Here is a 19,850-nt window from a genome sequence, read left to right as displayed (position 1 = left end):
GATAAAACTCATTCAGGGTTGTTTTGTTGTTTTGTTTTTTTTGGGGTTTTTTTGTACAGTTTAGTAACAGAAGGATTTAAATGGATGTGTATTTAAAATTCTTCTGGTTGCAAGTAGTTTATAGTTTCTCCTAATTATCCTTGATCAAATCCAGATAAACAATTAGGACTTTATCTTTTTCTTCATGTTATTTTCAGTACATGAAGCTATTGAAGACATTTTCAGCCAAGAGGAATATAAAAATGAGGGTGTAGAAGTGTACAAAGACAGTCATGAATATATCATATCAGAAAGGGCTAGCTATTTTAGGATATCAGAGATGTTTTTCAATTTAAAAATGCATGACTGCGATACCACATTGCTTCATATAATGTGTTAATGCAATTTTCTCTAATTTTAAATACATCATAACAAAAGGTTCTTGATTGGATTTTTCATAAATTGCTAGAAGTTGGCAATAATCATAATTCTATGATGAAGAGAAATTTGCAAATTCATTTTTTTCTTTATTTACTCTTCTGAATGTTCTTATACAAATATAAAAGAACACTGAGTCAGCAGTATTTAAATTTCCTTCAGTACACTGGATAATTAAGCATACTATGCAGTTGGACCAGAAATACTTGTAATTAGAGTTATTGAATCTGGCTGGAAACAATTACATTAATTTCTCTTGATTTTATCACAGTACTCAAGAACATTATCAAACATAAAGACAAATGTATGAAATCCCACTAGTATGAGGTTTTATTAAGGCTGTAAAACAAAGTTAGTCAATGAGGGAGAGAATGCAAAATAACCTATATTTTTAGTGATGTCTTTTTGTTTTTCTCTAAACTCATGACAAACGAGAGGACACAGGCCTGGATTCAACCTGGTGTAGCTCCACTGAAGTTAGCTGAGATACACCAAACGTGGTTTTGCCCCGGAGGATTTTAGATTCATTTATTTTAAATGAAGTCTATACATATTTTAAAATGAGCATTGCCCTTCAGAATGCCAAAGTAGTGAGTGTAAAAAAGAAAGACATCCTGAAAGATAAAAGAAAATGTGTGTGATATGAAGTAATTCAGGACAGAAAGTCAAACAATTTAACCACCTTTCCAACCTCATTTATCTGACTCGCTTATGCAACACATGTGAATTAAACTCTGGTAAAGATAGGAGAGGGCAGGTCATATACCCCTCAAGTTTGTGACTGATTTGGATCCTTCCTAAAAGTGACAGCATCATTCATTTGTTGGGTATGCTGTTATACTTGGGAAAATAGAAAGAAAAAGATTATGTCTTTAGATATGGTACCATCCACCAGGACGAGAGGCTGATTAGAGTCTTTAGTACACTTTTTTTTGTAATACATTTACAGCTATATAACTCCTGTCTGAAGAGAATTATGGGCTGCAGGGAAATGCATATCTTCAATCCTTCCTCCAAGTCGTTCTTCCTAGTACACAGAAAGGTGGGAGAAAATGCAGAGATCATGGAATGCTACCTTACTCTGTTGTCTAGCAATGAACTTTAAAGTGTTCAGAGTTCCCTCTTCCATTCACTGTTGTTTGTTGGCCAGGTGTATGCCCTAGAGTCCCCCTCTTGGCTTTCAGCTACCGCTTCAAAAGGCTGCTGGTCTCCTATAAATCCTGAATGTATCTATCAGCTTCAAGTTAATGAATGAGACATCATAAGGTATAAGAATGGCTGTAGCTGGCTATGTGTGGGCTACTTACCTTCTCCTATGAAACACAAGGAGGTTATCATTGCCATTTATTGTAGTCTGACTGGGGTGGAGAGGAAGGCATAATAAAAGTTTTCTTTCTGTTATCAGATTGAATCTACTTGCATATAGATTAGAAACCATATCTCCTTGAACGTTAACCACAGTTATAGGACTCTTTTCATGAGGTACATGGTGGTTATGAATTTCTGCTACTTATGAGAGGTTAATAAGGGGATACAATTCCTATGAAAAGTGAGCTTTATGTAGGTTTTTGTTTGTATGTGTGTGTTTTTGTCCTTATGCAATCTACTCACTTGTGAGAGATTCAGCAGGATTAAGTTTTTCTACAGCAAAGACAGTTCTTTAGGAGTCAGGGTACGTAAATTTACAGATATGTGCATGATGTCTAAGCAAGGAATAAGAGGAAGCCTATTGGGCTGTAGCCAGCCTCCCTTACCAGGGAGCATATATACTACTCTCAGCATGAAATTATAGCAGCTAGGATGTGTGAACGTGCTGCTTCTGTGTTACACAAGAAACTGCAATGTTCTACAATATGCCTTGCCTGGAAGAATCACTATGAAGCAGTCAAATTGCTTACCTACATTAATAATATAATCAGATTGAATTTAACTGTATATTTGAAGGTCTATAATTTATAAATTCTACATATTATATTGACTATGTTTCTACTTGCATTAAGAAATTAATTATCAATAATTACAGGAACTACAAGGAACCTACAAGTCATTACTGACATCAGACCCTGGATATATCAACATTTTATGTTAGGAATTCACTGTTAATTCACTATGGATTCATTTCTCTGCTACAGGACGGAAAGCGGGAACCACAGAGCCAGTCTCCCAAATGAGAGGAATTTGAGATTCTGACAGTGGAAAACACTGAAGAGAACGAAGACTGTAACTAACATATGTATCATAAATATCTCTTTCCGTTGCATAGGTACCAAGCTGACATATTGAGTCAGGCATTCAGGTAAGACTTGGTTTCAGACTGAAAAATTTCTTTTAGCATACGAGTATTTCAGTTAGTCTCTTGCAAAGGTTCAACTATGTCCTTCCTGTAGAACTGACAGGATTTTGATCCATAGACATTTCACAGAATGAAAGCTGTCAATTTTTTCCTTAAGTTCCTATCAGTTTCTTCTGAGCTCTATAATTTAAAGATCATTGTAATACAGGGATTGCTACACAGTTATTTTGGGATGAGATTTTGCAGATTATGTTTATGCTGACATGCTTCTAGAGCAGCAGGTACAGACACAAGTGACTGGGAGACTGCCAGCTATGCTGAATGCATGCTGAAAAACACCTCTTCTTCCCCGTATTCTTAATTTGCTATTAGGAAGATTAGTACTGGCTTCTCATGTTAAATACATACAGAGACATTAAAAGCCAGAAACTCTTACTGAAAGACTTCCTTTCATCACAAATAGATGTCTAAACTCAACCCATCTGATCTGCAGCCAAAGAATCCTTATATCACAAATCTATCTCTCTTTCCTGTAACTTTTCTCTTGAATTACAGTTTTCATTCTGATTTCAGGAGCTGTGAAGACAAAGGAACCTGTGAACTGCTACATAAATCTAAACTGTGTTATTCTTAGATTGAGGAGCACTATACTGTTTATAATTATTAAAAATAACAGTGCTATTACAGAACTAAAGCAGATGTTAACACCAATCTGACATAGTTAATTGTCTCTTCTATTTTGATATTTAGAATTGGACCTCAACAGAAATAATAGTTGGGAGATGAAGAGCTCGGATCTGAACACATATCTAGATAGATGATCAGATATTAGCTCTTGTTGTGCATTAGAATTTTATTGGGGGAGGGGATTGCTTGTTTTTTTATGGGTTTGGTTAAGTATTGCTGTAATTTGCTGGTTCTCATTTTCTAGGAGAAAAATGAGGAAAGAGGTTGTCTTTTTATTTTTTTTAAATGAAAAATGCCTACAGTTAGTGTCTTTCACTGAGGGCAGTACACAGTCTTGTAGACGTACTTTTTAAGGAGTACACTCAATTATTACTGTGCACCGTATTCTGACCTTTTTATTGGTGCCCTGTATGTCCTTTTCACTACATCTGGGATATGCTAATCAGACTTCTAACACAGACTGAAATTTATTGATGACATTATCCCAGAAATGCTTTTTTTTTCCTAGCTCTGGCTCAGCTCCCTGTTCATTGTGCTGATTTAAAAATGCAATTCAACACCAAACAGTGCATGTCATTATTTGGCATTAGCTTATGAATTCATGCCTGAGTCAAACAGTTGTTGGAAGAAGTCCTGCTTCTTTGCTGTGACTCCTTTGGTGGAACATACACTGTGTATATTTAATTGAAGACTCTCTAAAGATCTTGAAAATTTCAGAACACTCACCTTCTGTTTTGATGCATGGGAGGAGTTGGCAAGTGCTGGAAAAATTAATAAATTTGTTTTCTGATAGTCTAGATCCACCTAGTGAGCATCATTTATACTGATTTCTAACTAGCTTCTAATTTAGATTTTTTTTTTATGGACAAGTCTCTGAATAGAAAGGAGAATCATACTGCACCTTCCCTGGAGTTATTTATGAAGAGACTAGATATGGCACTTAGTGCCATGGTCTACTAAACAAGGTGATGTTAGGTCAAAGGTTGGACTTTATGATCTTAGAGTTCTTTTCCAACCTAGTTAATTCTGTGATTCTGTGCACTGTGTGACAAAATTTCAGGGAACTCTAATGAGTTACAAGACCAGGGGCTGGGATTCGGAAAGGTGAAATGTGACTTAGAAACATCTAGCTTCTTTCTTCACTTCTGAGGTCTCTCAACTGATTACAGATATTCTGGTCCTAATGCATGAGAATGTTCTATTGCCTTGGTGATAGGCATTTGCGTTATGTTCCTACATTTGCAGCATCTTGGAAATGCTCTTTGGATGTTCTGCAAACATGCACATTTGTTATAGATAATATAATTCTGGAGATAAGTTTTGTCACAGATTGTATCTAGGGAAAAAGTGGCAGCTTTCCAATTAAATGGTCTCTTATTCCATAAAATGAGCATTCGGTTTCTACACAAATCTGAGCTGTCTTGGAAAATACACAAGCGGTCTTTGCTTAAAGTGTTGGAAGTTACACAAGAATTATTTATCCAGTAGATTTCCACGATTTCAAAAGAAAACTTGACAGATACTTTCTTAATGAAGTCTAACAAAAAAGACAAAGCGCAATCTTAAGTTGTCACTGAAAATAGAGTAATGAACTTATTTTTGTACTGAACCTGTTTAAATACGTAAAAATATTTTTGCCTTCATATTATTTACCTTTTATTTTCATTATGTGAAAGAAGCCAAATTTGAAGAGAAAATGCACAATTTGATTTAGAAGTGATTTTGAATCTATCTGGACATCTGTTTGGCTTCTTGGTCTGAAAGCTTTGCAATTAACAAGCTCATTGACTTATATGTTACTACGGAATGAATATCAAGATTAGTGCTGTTAAAACCTTTTATCCACAAAGTCTCTACTTTTTCATGTTTTCATAGCAGAAACAGAAGTTTGAAGAAAAATTGTTCATTCTGACACATGCAAATAATTCATCATTTTGTTATCTTTTAAACTTTATTTGAAAGATAAATCAAGAGAAAAGGCTAAAATTACATTATTAGCTTCAGACACAAGGTTAAGACCTGTTTACCTGTTAATAAAAACTAAATGGTAGGTACTGCAGCATCCCTAACAAATATACCTTAACAAAATGAAGTTTTTCAACCAAAACCAGCACCAAATTAAAAGGCATGCAATTCCCTGCTTCCCTAATTTAAGAAAGAAATTCTGCTGTACATGTTCATTTTATATTAAGTGATGTTAAAAGCATGAATGCCTCCTCCAGCTGCTCTGGCCTAAGTTTCCCTCTTCCCCAGGTTTTGGAGCCCTGCCTGAGGACCCAGGGTCTCTGCCCAGGCTGAGAGGTCTGTTTGCGGGTACAACCAGTAATGAGGATATACACTTATGCCAGAGACAGACAGACAGACAGACAGACACACACACACACACACACATGCAGGACACTGGCATGGCAGGTCACACAGGCTGTCACAGCCAAGGCACTGCCTTCAGCACTATCTGCATACAGGGCTCACATAAACACAAGCACAGACAGCCAAGTCCCCCCCTGCTGTTGGGCTGGCAGAGGCAGGAGGTCATTGCTGCAGGCACACACATGGCACAAACACATGCACATTTGTGGTTCCCTCAAGAACTGCCAAGGACCTTCTCTCCACCTGGCCCCCCAGCCTGCATCCTGGCCCCCTCACCCACACACAGGTCCCCTCTTTGCTGGCTGGCATTCACACTCTTGTCTCACAGGCACCTCACAATCACGGGTTCCCCAGGTACTAGTATATAGCCTCACCCACCTGACACCCCTGCTCCCCAGCTTGTCAGCTGGTCCAGCTTAAGGTTTGCCAGTGAATATCCATGCCCAAAGACCCAGCAGCCAGCATATGGCATACAGGCTTGTGGTCCTGCTCCATCCACTAGCACTGAGCCTCTCACTCATGGTGGTGCCCCAAGTAGTGTTTTTTAGGACCTGCACCATTCCCACTCCATGCCTGGATGTTAAAGATGTCCACTCACGCCAGTTGCTGAGACCACACTTGCTCCCATAGCTGACACCACAGGCCAGGGCACCCACACCCCTGGTCTGACTCCAGTAGCTGGTACCAATTTCTGCTCACACATATGCAGGTCTTGCCAGTAGCTGATATTCAGTCACTGTACTGCACACATACACACGAGATAGAGAGTGAGATTACACGGAGACTTAGTTAAGAAAAGGTTTAAGAAGATATGAGAAGACAGAATAGACTGAGGTGATTGGACACAGGGCTCAAACAGACAAGTGTGTTGACTGACCCTGTTTTACACGTAGATGTTCACTTTTATACAATTTTCTGTTTACCCCCGTCTTTATTCCTCCCTGCTTGCCCTTACCCTAGCCATCGCCTCACCAACTGACATAGTCCCACTGACCTCCTTCCACATACTGGACCCTCAGGATCATATCCTTATCAGTTTCAGTGTCCTGATTTTTCTGCTGTTTCCTGAAAGCCCATCAATTAGTGCTAATGACCAGGTTTGTTTCCTGTTCTCTTAGTAAACATGAATTGCTCAGGTTTTATGACTCTGTGTGCTGTCTTCCTCCCTTTCCCTATACTTCCAACCGAATAAAATGAACCTTCTCAGTCTCCATATACCCTTATTGATTTGGATGGCTGACCATGTGTATTAGGGGAGGGCTTGAACCATACTGAAGCTTGAAACCATGACACAGTTAAAAGCTTAACAAAAAACAATATTTATTACCAAGAGGTGGCCAACAAAACGAACAAACACAAAAGGGAGGAAGGAGGAGAGAAATAAGCCGCCAGCACGACCTCCCCAGTTATCCAGCTGTTGCCCATAAAGTTATCTTACCGACCTAGCATGCCTATAATTACCCATAGCAGAAGCTGCATCCTTGGAGAGTCAGTAAGTTCACAAACTGGCAGGCATCCCTGCCAAAAGGCAACGTTGTCCTTGGTGTGAAGTTAGCTCCCTCCAAGAAAGCACTATCTACTTTTATACCATTAATTGAGAGACCACAACCTCCCAGGTGTGGCCAGCACCGCCCAGCCCAAGGCCCTCAGTCCCACCTCCCGATTATGTAAGTGCATCTCTTCTGCGCAGGCGTGAGAACTTCGGAAATCCCCTCACGCACACGCAGCATGTTTTGGGGGTCTTTCTTAATTGAGTCTGGGGTGAGCCTTCCTCATTTCCTCATCAAATTCTCCTTCAAGCGACCTTGGAGGACAAGTAGCCAATCACATAACACCAGTTAAAACAGTTTATACAAAAAGCTCTCTTCAAGGACAACTTTCCCATTTATCAGTGCTTCTTTTCCTATAACGTGGCAGGGAAAGAGCAAAGCTTTCACAGGTGGCAGGGCCAAACACAGACCAAAAGTATCAGCATAAATTCACCCTAGTACACCATGTTTGTTTATATCATGACCCCCATTGTCTGTGGGGTCAAGTTTGTCTCTGTGCATTCTTGTTTATGACTCTTTTGACCAGAGAACCCTAATGGAGTAGACAAGCTCCTTCCGTATACCCTCATATTATTTTTGAGCAGACTAAAGCCACTTCAGAGGAGAATACACACATAAATCATACAAGAAGAAAGTACAGAAGAAACACAAGGAAGGAATGTTATTGAAGATGTCCTTTTGTAAAACAGTTTGAATTAATATTACCTTATATAAAGCAGAATCATCCTACAGTTAATGATGTAGAAGAAGGAGCATCATAAACAGAGTAGGAAAAAAGTTCTAGAAAAGTTTTCAAACAACTCCTTTGACAAGTCTCTCAAATGAACTGATTATTTCTCATGTGTGCAAACACTTGAAGAGCACTAAAAGTCTTCCCTGCATTTTCAGATTAAAATCAAAGTTGAAAAACATTTACATGAATGCATTTTACACAATTGGTTAAAAACACAGTTTATATTTATATTTAAACACACGGTTTTAAATATAAATGGTTATTTAATATTTTTTTCAATAAACTTTTATGACAAAGTAATTATGTCAAAACCAGATTCTGCTATTTCCTATAGGCATTTTTCTTCGAAACTCAAATTTAGGAGAAAAAAAGCACCTTTATGAAGCATTAATTTAACTGAAAACTATGAAGTAACACTGTTAACATCTGGTCACCCAAGGATCTACACTAAGTATTTTCATACAGGGAATAAAAATGTGTTTATATATGTGTTGATAAAGCAGAGTAACAGTCTTTTCTTTTAGTTCTCTGATCTCTGACATAATTGCTCCTTAACGAGTACCTTAACCAAATATCTTTACTATTTCCATCTCCTTTCTTCTCTTAGTCTTGGACTTCATTGTTATATTGGTTGTTATTTTATTTCCCACAACTCTAACTTTGGAAGCAGAATCTTCTGGGAGAATGATTTTCTCCTGCTGTCCTCCCAAGGGTCTAGTTATGCCCCTTATAGTCATGTCTCTGGTGACTATTTTGTTTAGACTTGGAGAATATATGTTTTACTTTTATATTTTAGCAGTGAAAAAAATAGTATCTGCCACAGCAACAATAATAGCAATATTGAAAACCTGTGGGGAAAAAGGATGAAATCCGACACAGACGGGTCACTAGGTAAAATCCAGGACAACATTTTAGCCCCAAAATATTGAATATTATAATAAACAGATGCAAATTTGTTGGTGGAAAGAAGCTAAGATAGAAGAGCCTCCTTATTATCTTGAACTTGCAGTGGGGTTAGGGATGAAAATTTTCACTCATTTATTCTTGGCCTATCACTTGTTTAGAAATCAAGTATTAGATTTTCCTGTTTATTCGAGTAAAAGTCTAATATGTGAGTGTGAAAGCCTCTGAAGTACACAGAGGAATTAGAGACTTCAAAATAGTCATGTGTTGATTAGGGATGTAGTAAAAAAGGAAGGCCACAGACTTAGTACCTGAAATCCCATTGCTTCTCAGTTTCAGGACTCTCACTTATCTGCAGATAGATGTGTTCATCAAATTAAAAAAAAGAGACTGTACTTTATTTAAGCATCTATAGCTATTGTTGCCCATGGGCCACTATTCCCTGCCAGTAGAGTTTTATGAATCATGCAAAAAATTGGCAATGAAGGTAAAATATCCATTTCAGTCCAATGGTTTCAGATCTATATCTCACCATGACCACTTGATATAGGCTAATTATATAACAAAGCCGTATCACTGTGCAAATCAAAGTATATGATTCATGAGACCAGGACAAAAAAGAGAAAAGTGGAAATGTAGCTGAAGTACAATTGTTACAAATGACAACTTAGGAAGAAGGCAAAGCAGCTTCTAATTGTACAGTTTTCTAAGCCAGTTTCTTGCTGGAGTCAGACAGCCAGTCATTGCACCATTGCATTCCCCGCTGTGTCAAAGCCATGGAAAGCTCGGCTCCCTTGGCTACCAGCTCCAAAAAGAGAAGCTGGGACAACAGCTATTGCTACAGAGTGAGAAGATCCTCCTATCTGAAGCTGTCACAGTTCTCTCTTTTTTCTCCTTCTCCCCACAGCTGTGATGAAGGAACTACGAGCCTTGTCTACCCACTGTATCCTTTCTGTGGCATAACGGCCCAGCCCCTATTCTTCATTCTTGCAGTAGAAAAATTACACTTCATTCAAAAACTCATTAAACAGCTTAAGAAGTCGTCCAGAATTTCAGTCCCTGCTCAGTGGGTTGTTAATGCCTTTAATACTGGGTAACAGTTGAGAATTTCTACATTCTTGCAACCTGGCACTCTCAAAAATGAATTTGAAATGACTCAGACCCTGTTTCAAATTGTGAAGTGTAAAGACAGCTATCAAAATTTTAAAAATACGGAAAAAGAAGAACCTTTTGGGGCTTCAATTTTCATTTTTATTGAGAGCAGAAGAAACATAATATCAGCTTGTTGTTGTCTATTTACGTACAAAACTCTGGTATTGTCAGTTTAAGAAGGATTTTTTTAAAGAACTGTAAAATCAGAAAAGTATTTTCATATGCATATTATTTAGAATAGTTGTTCATTTTTTATAGCTCTTGGATATTTTTAAAAATAGGCAATGAAAGTAGTCAGTATTGTCTCTGTTACCAATAAAAAAGCATTTTTTATTGTTTTAAATAATGAAAGTGTGCAGAACAAAGCAGAGATACTGTAAGGTCCTGTAAGATTGCATTAGTCATAGTAACAGCATGTCATATCTGAAATGGCAAGGAAACAAAGTAGGAAACTCACCATCAGTGACACGCTGCAGCACAGCCTAGCATGAAGCAATACATCAGCATGTGTAATGAATAGAACCAATCTATCTATTTATCCTATAATCCTTTAAAGGAACAATTTATTTAAGTGAGGTATTGGAAATGTTTTAAATAATTTTTAAAAAATTTTCACAACAACTTCCTGTATTGCATAGCAAGCTGCTACTACTCAAAATTTTGGGGCCAATTCCTGGTTCACATGAGAGAAGTGTTACCAGTATCATAAAACAGATGCAAACATATGTTACAAAGTTAATTCTAAGATAGAAGCAGATTGGGCTGACAACATCCTGGAGACTGCATTAATGACTCATTTGCATAAAGTCACTTCAATGGAAAACTTTATATTCAATTTACTAATTCTCTCAGCCTGAAGAGAAGTAGCTTAAAAAAGTAGTGAAAAGAAGATACCTCAGAGAACTGGTGGTTTTTAATAACACAAATTATTTCCTCTACTATGATTCAGAGTTTTATTCTGTATCTTCTCTGTACTCTGTCCCAGTACCTTTATAACATCTAATTTCCTTTCTTTTCAATACAGGGTGACAGAGTCCTTCCCTTTCAAAAGATATTTTTATATCTCAGTTTTCCTTACAGTTTTAAGGACCTTCTAAGGGATAGAGTTTTTGCAAGGCAGTTGGGGTAGGGTTGGGGGGAGAGAGATATGTACAAACAATTTCTTCCAAAATTTCCAGATTTGACATCTGGGAAGCCAAATAGGCAAAAATTTCATTTTTTGTAATGATTATTTTTTTGTTGTTTGACTTTCCTTTTACCAAGATGCTTGCATATTTAAAGATAAAGAAGTTCATAATGATTTTGTAACACAGGTGTACCACTTTAAACAAGTACTTTTCCGATACCATCTTTAATATTTTCTGGATAAAAAAGGTTATTTTGACAAAACATCCTATAGTTCTTGCTCAGATAACTGGACAGTTGCTTTAAGAAAGTCACTTTTAAAGCAACATGCATATAAAATTGGAATGGTCTGGAATTTCCTTATTTCAAAATTGGTAAAGAAGATATGTAGTTTGATGAATTATACAAAGCTATGATACTGTATAAACTTGTAACTAGTAAATGATTTTTGCTGACTAAAGCCACCTGTAAAGCATGGAAATAAATAACTAATTTTAATTATCTGCTGATTTTACACTGCTATCTATTGTTTGCTAATTAGGGATCTGACCTGTCTCTTTCTCATGTTTTTAAAGAAAACTGTAAACCACTAAGATATCCACAAACCTTTGGCTTATTCAAGCAAATTCCTTTCATAATATTTTCAAAATTTAGTATTTGTCTATAGTTCAAAAGCTGCAGCCAGGGATGTTACCAAAGAAAAGAATCTCCAGTGAAATACCTTGAGGAAGATTAACATTTTGTTATGGAGGATTTAAATTCAGTGACAAAAGAAAACTTCTCTTTAGAGATCCAAAGCAAAATCCACCAGACATCAATACCTGAAATAAAATGGGAAGGTTTTCTAGGAAGATGTGTCTTGACATGAAAAGGTATTGCGAAATATATGCAACACTTAGAATAAAAATGTAACCATGTTATTCGTGCGAGAGGACTCAGAAAAAGATGAAGCTCATAAGTCAAAGACATATGATTTCCAGGGAATCAGAGATGAACTTAAAAGCTGATTCATGAGATTTTAACCCTGGAAATTTCAAGAAAGACGAACATTTTCTGTGCAGTTTCACTGTGAAGGATTATTAGGTAGACTTTTGATTAATTAACACAAATTTAAATCTCTACAATGAATCCAATCCCCTGTGTTTGCTTAAGCACCTTTCTCCAGGCCAGAGTGAAAAAAGAAGAAAACAATTGGAACACAGTTATGAAAAAAGGACACCAACTCTTTTTTAAAGTGAAACTGTGGAGCAGCTTGTAGCTGCTTATAGCTCTCAACTTTGAAATCAAGTGTTCACTTCAGGCTGCCATGCTATGGTCACAACATGTGGCTGGCAGTGGAACTCTGCCAGTGGGCAGGATGACGAATGATTCAATTTACCAAAGTGGAATGAGAAAACCAACAATCACTCCAGTGAGTTTCTACGTGTAATCCTTGTGACTATCACTTTAAGAAGTCTGGTCATTCTCTTGAAAAGAAAAATTCTTGTATTTATCCAATGTTTTTTCACTTCGGTATGTTTTCTTCTCAAGAAGGATTATTTGTGTTCTCACATACCACTTAATTTGAAACCTTTTGATCTTGCTGTAAGTATTAATTCTAAATAAATAAATAAATAACAGTTAAAAATAAACATAGTTTAGTATAAGATATGAGCAATTTACAATTTTCTTCCCTGAATTCATTATCTGAATTGCTACAGATAACAAATATCCAGAACTTAAAGACAGTTTGGTTCAAGTAGTATAACACTCTTATTTTCTACAAGTGTTGAAAAAAGAGGCATTATAACATGGTCATGACTCTTTGATAATTGTTGTAAGGTAGCAAGGACAAACAATGATAGAAAGTCAAAGCTCATTCTCACGAAGACACCTAAATCCATGACTGAAATTGTACCATCAGGTTTTGTAGTAGTTTTGCATTTTTTTCCACTGAAAAGGCCTTTCAGAGCTTTGGGATGTGACCAACTAATCCACTTAATACTTATTTAATTATCTCAGCATTCTGTTTTATAATCCTCCGTGAGCTACTTAGATGTGAACTGATACCTTCTCATCACAGAGCTTAGAATACAACCTGCACAAAATGTAATCAAGGGGAAAATTAAAGTAGAACAATGTAATAAAAATTATATCATCTATGGGCTAGCAGATTTGTTCATTTACAAGTATTCAGAAAATATATATGAATAACATTTAAATATAAACCTCATAATTTCATGATAAGTTCCAATGATATAAAGGCTCTTAAACAATAATTTAAATCTCATACAAAATTTTAAATGTAATATATAGGAAATCATAATGGTACTAATTTAATATATTAATGCAGGATATATGGAATAGCAAAGATACCTTTTTTTTTTTTGCAAGTGTATATTATCTTCAGCAGCTTGACCTATTACAGTTAAATTTATAAGGTCAACAGCAAATACTGCAAGAGCACTATATGAGTGATACTGATGTGATTAATGCTGTTACCTATAATAGGAAGTACACCTAATGCAGACATTAGAGTGGGGTAAATTGGATAGGTGTCAAGTGTTTGACCACAGCTTCATCAGTAAATCTTAGATTGACATGAAATCATGTACACCAAGTGCTGAAGACCCACAGGAACATATGATTGAGAACAGTCATCTCAGCTAAGGAAGATTTTGTGACCTTTCGTGATAGTTGTTGTTTCATCAAAACAAATTGTGTATTGCAATGCAGTTTCTAGCATACCCATGTCTGCATACTATCTTATTATTCTGTCCTTAACTGACAAAAAAACCCCAAACATCTCTTACAGAGTTATATTTACCTCTAACCTGCACCGTCCAGTCTTCATTAAGAACAATTATGAACACGTAGTTTCAGACATGAGACCACAGTCTCATCTAAGATTTTACTTTAAAAAACCTAAAACTAAGACTTGCTTTACATTCTTATTCTGACTATGGAATTGAAGTTGAAATTGTTAACATCACTTCGGAAAACAAAGTGACTAAGTTCTCTTGTAAACTACTGTGAAATGTTGTTAAAATATAAAAGATGCTGCATAACATTTGCATGATATGAATCTTACATTGCTTTACCTCTGTTCATTAAGAGTGCCTTGACATTAAACTGGAATATACAGCTTCAGGAGCTGTTGTTCCATCTTCATCTCCTGCTTTCTTTCAAGAGCCACAGAACTATTAGATTCAGCTGTCTATTTGTGTACATACATGAGAAACACGTCAATAAGTGTTTGATACATATTCTCAACAGTTTATAGTATGTAGAATTTGTATTTATTGATCTTTTTTCTCCCACACTGATCTTACGCATGCTTGACGGTAATTGTTTTTTACCCAAAGGAAAGATTTGGTGCATGTGCAGATGATCAGAAGCTCAATCTTTTTAAACTGGAAATGTACATTGTTCAGACCCAAAAGGAATTTGTTCTGGTTTCATTCTGCATACTTTTTTTTCTCCTTTTTTTTTTTGTCCTGGCTTAGAAATCTTGGTTGGGTAGTCTTTGGAGCTGCTGGCTGGGGTTACTTTTCCAATTCTCTCCCCCATGCCACCAGGGGGAAATGAGCAAATGGCTGGGTGGTGCATAGTTGCTGACTGGCGTTAAACCATGACAGTCTTTATAGAAGATATGGAAGTAGCCATATTCTGCAGATCCTCTTTTAAAATTTTTCCTGGATGGTTCTTAGCACTCCTGAAGTCATCATCAAATAAGTGTGCATGGGCATACCATGACACATGGAGATTAGTGTATGCAGCCAAAACTCCAATCATGACATAGGAAGTATTTGCTCTGGAAAGTACTTTTATCTGCAACTGCCAAACCCACAGTCGATTATGTTTCTCTACTGGAACAGGTGAAATCAAAAGCAACCTTTTTTCATATGGGACATTCAAAATCTTTAGATACTGATTATAGAAAGAAAGAAACTCACTATATTATCTCACTTTACAAATCTGTTTTAGTGGTTTTATTTTCATTTATGCCCAGAATTGTTCTGTTGGCAATATCTATTGTCTTAGAGTCATTCCTTTCTATATGGACTGCATTGTCCTTTCTGCTTACATTCAAATTAGGCATCATTACATCTATCCATAAACTGAGTGTTAGAACAACCTGGCAACATAAATGACACTGAACTTCAAGGTCAAGCTTTTAGTGCTTTTTCCTTCATCCTACTGTTGACACCAGTTTTCACTGATAACTACCTCAACCCTGCATATCAACCGGCATTGTTTTCTATAAATAAATTCCCTATGTTGTGTAACTCCTGTTCATTGTACTGATCAAAGTCTTGACCATAACCATGAATGTTATCAAACATCTTACCAAGGTTTCCCTCATTCCAAACATCATATTATAGGAACATCATGAGTTCTGAAACTCTAAGCCTGATATAAGTTTTTATGTACTTGAGCTTAACTACATGTTCTTTAAAAACCCCTCATCTTTGAAAGAACAAACAATACCTAAGATGATTTTACATACATCTGATTTTTCTCCATCTCATATGACAGGGTTTCTGGGTTTATAATAGCCTTTAATAACTATTCATAATCAGTAAAATTTTTGTCATGCTTTAATGAAATAAGAGAATGCCTAACATAGCTGACATTGCAGTGTGAGAGCTAGTTTTAAATACAGGTGGAAGTAATTAGTATATGTAGTACGTTCCACACTTTTCAAAATTCAAGTGATTTTCTCTCTTATCATATGGTCTAGAAAGAGTTCATTAAAGTAAGGAATTCAGAAATGAAAACTTATCCTCTGAGAAAAAGTGTCATGAGTGACATGTTAAGAGAAAGAGTTGTATGAATCTGTTTATTGTAAGGACTTGACGAGATCTCCATTTAAAAAAAGAATGTGCCACACATGCCACTATGTTGAAAGAAAACCTGGAATCACTTGGGTGGGAGAATTGAAAACAGACTTTGTTTGACCCCCTGAGATTTGTGCATTATTTCAGGCTTTCTGTGCTCATGTTTGAATGTTTAGATGTTTCAGTAGTTTTTCTGTCTTTTTCTGGCAATAAAAGTTTCTTGGTAACTGTAAGTGATATAGAATTATATGTTTACTTGATTAAAATCTCATGTATGAGAAGTAAGTTTTGCTTGCTAAGTGATTTCTTTTTTTAAAAAAATCATATAATATATTTGAACTATATCTCTTTTAACCTCTTAAATCCATATCAATCAAATGATACAGTGATAATATAACTTTCCATTCAGCAACGTTATTTTATTAAAATTAAAATCTCTATTTCATTATTAAAATTTAATAATAATTATACTGTCACTCAGAGAAGAGGCAACATCCAAATCATGATGGCACATCATGATCTTGTTCACAGGCTATCAAGCAAAAATAGCTGTTATCTCATCTTTCTTATCTCTATGAGTGTGTGGCTGTGGTTTATAATTAAGTTTCAGTTTCTAGAATGCAGCAATTCTAGAAATCAAGAAGTGCAATCCTAAGTTCAACCTTCTGATGTGGTTAAGTCTATTATGACCACAGCTCACTAAAGAGACTATTCTGCTTTTATTTTCACTCTGGTAAAGTCTGGTTTATGTGGATTATGTTTTGGAATAAAAACTATTTAGATTAATCTCCAGTTTTATATAAATCACTAAAATTGGAGAATGTTGGAGAAAGAACAGTTTGGAATTTCTGATTAAATAAATTTTGTCAAAATACATCTATTAATCCTGACTGAAAAAGTGGGATCATATAAAATCCAAGGGGTTTTTCCTTTTGTTTTATTTTGGTTTTGTTGCTTTCTTTTTTTTAGATAGTATTTTCCAGTCAAAACAAATGAGAATTATGGATAGACCCTGAATCCTCAACCCTCCAATATCTTCAGTTAGAACAGCTAGAGTAAAAGTTTGACCACGCCTTTTACTAATCTACATATCTTTACATAAATCTCTTTATAAGCAAATTGAAAGATATCAGTTTTGTACAGCTACTGAGTAAATTGAAAACTTCAATATTTTTTCCATAGCAGATTTTCATTTTCTGATCAGCCTTAATAATTTTAAAATATTTTATTTCTGATCCACTTCTAATTCAGAAAGTTCTGGAATATTGCAAAGCACAATGGGTAAAATTCATTTGGCATTTCTGACACAGGTGGACAGCTCATGTGTCCATATTGTTCTTGAAATTACTTTTCAAAGTGAAATAATAAATGCATAAGTCATTTGACCAAATACTGATTAATCTAAAATATTTTTTAAAAAAGAAGCAAGTATGTATTCACTTCATGTTGTAGCAAATTGACATAACATCGGAACATTTTTCCTGATATCTACCTAGATTTTTTTTTAGTATCCTTGTGGCTTGTAGCTTGGAACTGTTTTTTTTATATATATATATATATATATATATATACATACCTATATGTATACATACATATATATGCACATATACACACATATGCTTATATATATATATATATGATAGTACATATTTTCATTTACTTGAAAGGAATATAAGTAGAAGTTTATCATGCAGTAGCATTTTCAGCTCAGACATGTAAATCCTTCAGAATAATTTCTGGCTTTTGTGCAAAAGCCCTGACACTGTAAACCTTTGAGCAGTATGCAAGACTTGCATTCTAGCTCAAGTGTGAGTGGAAGCTACACTTGGGCACAGAGTAAAACAATAACCTTTATCCTTTGCAGTCAGCAGGAAGAATTCCAAGGGTGCTTTTTTCTGGACACTACCTTATTCAGTTATTCTGAAAATATAAAACCACCTTGACTCTGGGGGAAAAGAAAAAGTAAAATTCTCCCTTCACCTTGCTGATCAGGCACCTCAACACACACTCACTTTGCTGAGAGAAGTGGGCAGTAACCATGGCTTCTCAGCAGCCTACTGCATGTAACAGTAAACTTCTCTGCTCCACCCTCAATTTTCTGATTGTACATCTGTGCCCCACTGATTATACTTCTGTGCCCCACTGAGTTAGGAAGGACCAGGTTAACAAATAGTGCAGTGTGACAGCAATTCTAAAAGAAAAAAAGATATGCATTATTTAGGAGCAGCCTGTTCTTAAAACTATTTTTTTTTTGGTCACCTAAAGAGGGAGCATTTGAGACTTTAATTAACTTGGTTTGTTCTGGATTATTCTTTAAAATTCTTCGATTTGAAGCTTAGATTTTAAGTGTAAAAGGGGTTTTTTTTGGTTTTGTTAATATCTTTATTCTAATGCAGTAGAGACCAATACTGCAATGAAAAATGTAGCTTTATGAAAGCTTAAGTGAATTAGAGAAAAAGATCCATGGAAAACAAATTCAGGGTAACTATGACACCTCAGCAGAAAAAGGACATCACCTATCCACTCATATATTTAATTAGAAAAAGGTTAAAACTAGAATTTTTAATTGTATCAATTCTTGGCACTGAGATTATTTGAACTGTAATTCTCTGATCAGCTTTAGAGGTTTTCAGTAAAATTTGATGGACATATGAAAATGCTACCTTGCCTATCCCTTACAGTTACTGTTATACACAGATACGTCTATACTTGCCTCTATTGCTTGTCACTTATCCTATATGTATAATTTGTTCTAGGTGTCCATTCAATAAAATGTCAATGTGCAGCAAATGCAAACACTTACAGAATGTAGTAGCTGTGAGCATCCTATTGCCCTAAATTAAGATTAGGATTTAAAAATTACTGTAATTCAGACATAAAGAAATGACAGTAGTGTGACAAGACAAGCCTCACTTAGAAGTAATGCATTTCTTACCAGCTTGGTACCTGTATTCTTTTTAAAATGCCTATAATAATACATCCTCTGATTTTAATTTTTTTCCAGGTTGACATTTCAAAAGAGTGAATAAAGAAGCAAATTACAGAGAAAAAAATGATGGCTTTTCTTAGTACTGAGAAATCATTCTTGGCATTCTGGGAACAGGAAATAATGTCTGCTGTGTTTCTGAGTAAAATACATGAACAGTGTATTAAGACTAATAGTCAGTTCAGAAGAGAGATGCTGTGTGCCACCTGAAAACAGTAGCTTGATGTTTCTATTTTGGACTTTAATAGAAAGCCTAGCATTTCCCTGTATTTGATTTGGATCAGGCAGCAGGAGCTAGATTCCCCAGACATTTGACATACACAAGTATAAAGTAAGTCCCATCATATAAACTGTTAATTTGTTTAGATTATTGGACAATAGATATCTCCATCAGTGTCCTAAAGTAAGAGAGAGAGCAGCTCAGAGACAGAGTACTTAAAAAAGCACTCACTGCTATGGACTCACAATTTCTGGCTCCCATTTCGAACTCAAAACATTGACAATGGAGTCCTCTTCCCTTCACATAAACCCTAAACTCAAATGAAAAATCAGGTAGTTACCAAAGAAAAGTCTTCTTGCCCAAAGCCTTGCGTCTGAGAGAGGAGAAAAGAACTGCATTCAAACTTGTTTTGTTCATTTTGGAGAGCTTATCCAGCTAAAGCAAGGAAGGAATCCAACACTAATTATGTGACATTGTGAGCTCAGCCTGCAATGAAATTTTTCCTATCAAAATAAATTAATTTATGAATATAAAACAGCTTGAGTGGAAAAAATTCAGCTCTTTACCTCGGAAAACTCCATAATAAAATCCTAC

The 19,850-nt window shown here is 35.7% G+C and overlaps 1 protein-coding gene across 6 annotated transcripts in view; it reads left to right on the top strand.

Annotated features, from left to right (window-relative positions):
• Positions 1–19,850, top strand: part of TAFA5 (TAFA chemokine like family member 5) — a 504,297-nt gene that overhangs the window by 468,995 nt on the left and 15,452 nt on the right. Inside the window, exon 5 of one of the 6 annotated variants that reach the window (XM_064656242.1) lies at positions 2,681–2,713. The exons of 4 other annotated variants lie outside the window; for them this stretch is intronic. In XM_064656242.1, coding sequence (XP_064512312.1) covers positions 2,681–2,692 — 12 coding nt within the window. In that variant the 3' untranslated portion in view covers positions 2,693–2,713. Of the gene's footprint in view, positions 1–2,549; positions 2,620–2,680; positions 2,714–19,850 lie in introns of those variants that run through there. One more of the 6 variants, XM_064656239.1, reaches the window with a different exon arrangement.

The sequence above is a fragment of the Pseudopipra pipra genome, chromosome 5 (assembly GCF_036250125.1).
Source record: "Pseudopipra pipra isolate bDixPip1 chromosome 5, bDixPip1.hap1, whole genome shotgun sequence".
NCBI classification, from domain to species: Eukaryota; Metazoa; Chordata; class Aves; order Passeriformes; family Pipridae; genus Pseudopipra; species Pseudopipra pipra.
The sequence above is the reverse complement of the archived record's forward strand: the minus strand, read 5'-3'. Positions and strand labels throughout refer to the sequence as shown.